We start from the raw sequence: 1,168 nt of genomic DNA on the forward strand, positions 1-1,168 counted from the left end.
AGCTGCTGTCTTAGCTCTCTTAGCATCTCAACCCAACTCTGCGACACAGAGACACAGAGACACAGCTCCATCACAGAGAGCTGCAGACAGGCAAAGCACAGGCCTGTCAGGAGACCAGTGGCGTGTTTGTAGATCAGCGAAGCACGCCTCACGAGAGCGAGAGGCTGCAGAACCGGCAGGGCTGCTGATCTGTCACGGGAACTGAACTCGTGACCTTCCTAGCGGCCAGTTAGTTTTACGAGTACAAACACTGGGAGAGGCACAGATGGTGTCACTTTAAACCCCGGGGCTTTCTCTTAACTCACTAGATACCCAGCTGTGTGCCTCAACCCCCTCACGGAGCAGATAGGAAGGTTTGCCAGGATGTAGCAGGAAGATATGATAGCTGAATTGGGGAATGGTTCATCTCCTTGAGCAAATCAACAGTGCTTAGTCAACTTGTCGGGCCGATAACTTTAGAACTTAAAAGGAGGTTTTTTTGTTTTGGGTGCACAAGACAAGAGAGATTTGGTGTAAAGAAACATAGAGTGCTACGTACGAGTTTTATCCCAAAGGGTTTGATGCCAGATACTCTGCTACCAAGATAAACACAGTTAAGGGGACCGACCAAATCCTTTAAAACCAGGTGCTTTACCCAAATTGCTTACACAAGCAAATTGAATACAAGGAATTAACTAAAGGAAAAAACTAAAACATTATGTCTGCCGCCTAAAACAAGGTCAAACCAGGACAGCGGCTCGTTGCTTGGCTCGGTGTTTTTCGGACGCCGCGACCTTAGAGTCCGCGCTCCACGCCAGCTCCACGCCAGCTCCACGCCAGATCCACGCCAGCTCCACGCCGGCTCGCCGCAGCAGTTTGTCCATACGTCAGCCTTTAAGTGCACGCTATTACCATAATGAGTAGGTGCAACAGCCCCATTTGTGCAAACATCCAGTGGAGCATCAACGCTACTTCTGCCAATAGCGTGTGTGTGTGTGTGTGTGTGTGTGTCTGTGTGTGGGGGGGGGATGCGTGCGTGTGCGTGTGTGTGTGGGGGGGGGGAGGGATGCGTACGTGTGTGTGTGTGTCTGTGTGTGGGGGGGGGGATGCGTGCGTGTGCATGTGTGTGTGTGTGTGTGGGGGGGGGGGGGAGGGGGGGGGAGGGAGGGATGCGTGCGTGTGTGTGTGC

General features: G+C 52.7%; 1 protein-coding gene across 1 annotated transcript in view; it reads right to left on the reverse strand.

The window, feature by feature from the left end:
- nav3 (neuron navigator 3) overlaps nt 1-863 on the reverse strand; it is a gene marked incomplete at both ends in the record, with an annotated part of 108,884 nt that extends 108,021 nt beyond the window's left edge. Inside the window, 2 exon segments of the mRNA XM_080538546.1 lie at nt 33-38; nt 726-863. Coding sequence (XP_080394672.1) covers nt 33-38; nt 726-863 — 144 coding nt within the window.
- Nucleotides 864-1,168: the final 305 nt, after the last annotated feature.

This window comes from Nansenia antarctica (genome assembly GCF_963989245.1).
Source record: "Nansenia antarctica genome assembly, chromosome: 8".
NCBI classification, from domain to species: domain Eukaryota; kingdom Metazoa; phylum Chordata; class Actinopteri; order Argentiniformes; family Microstomatidae; genus Nansenia; species Nansenia antarctica.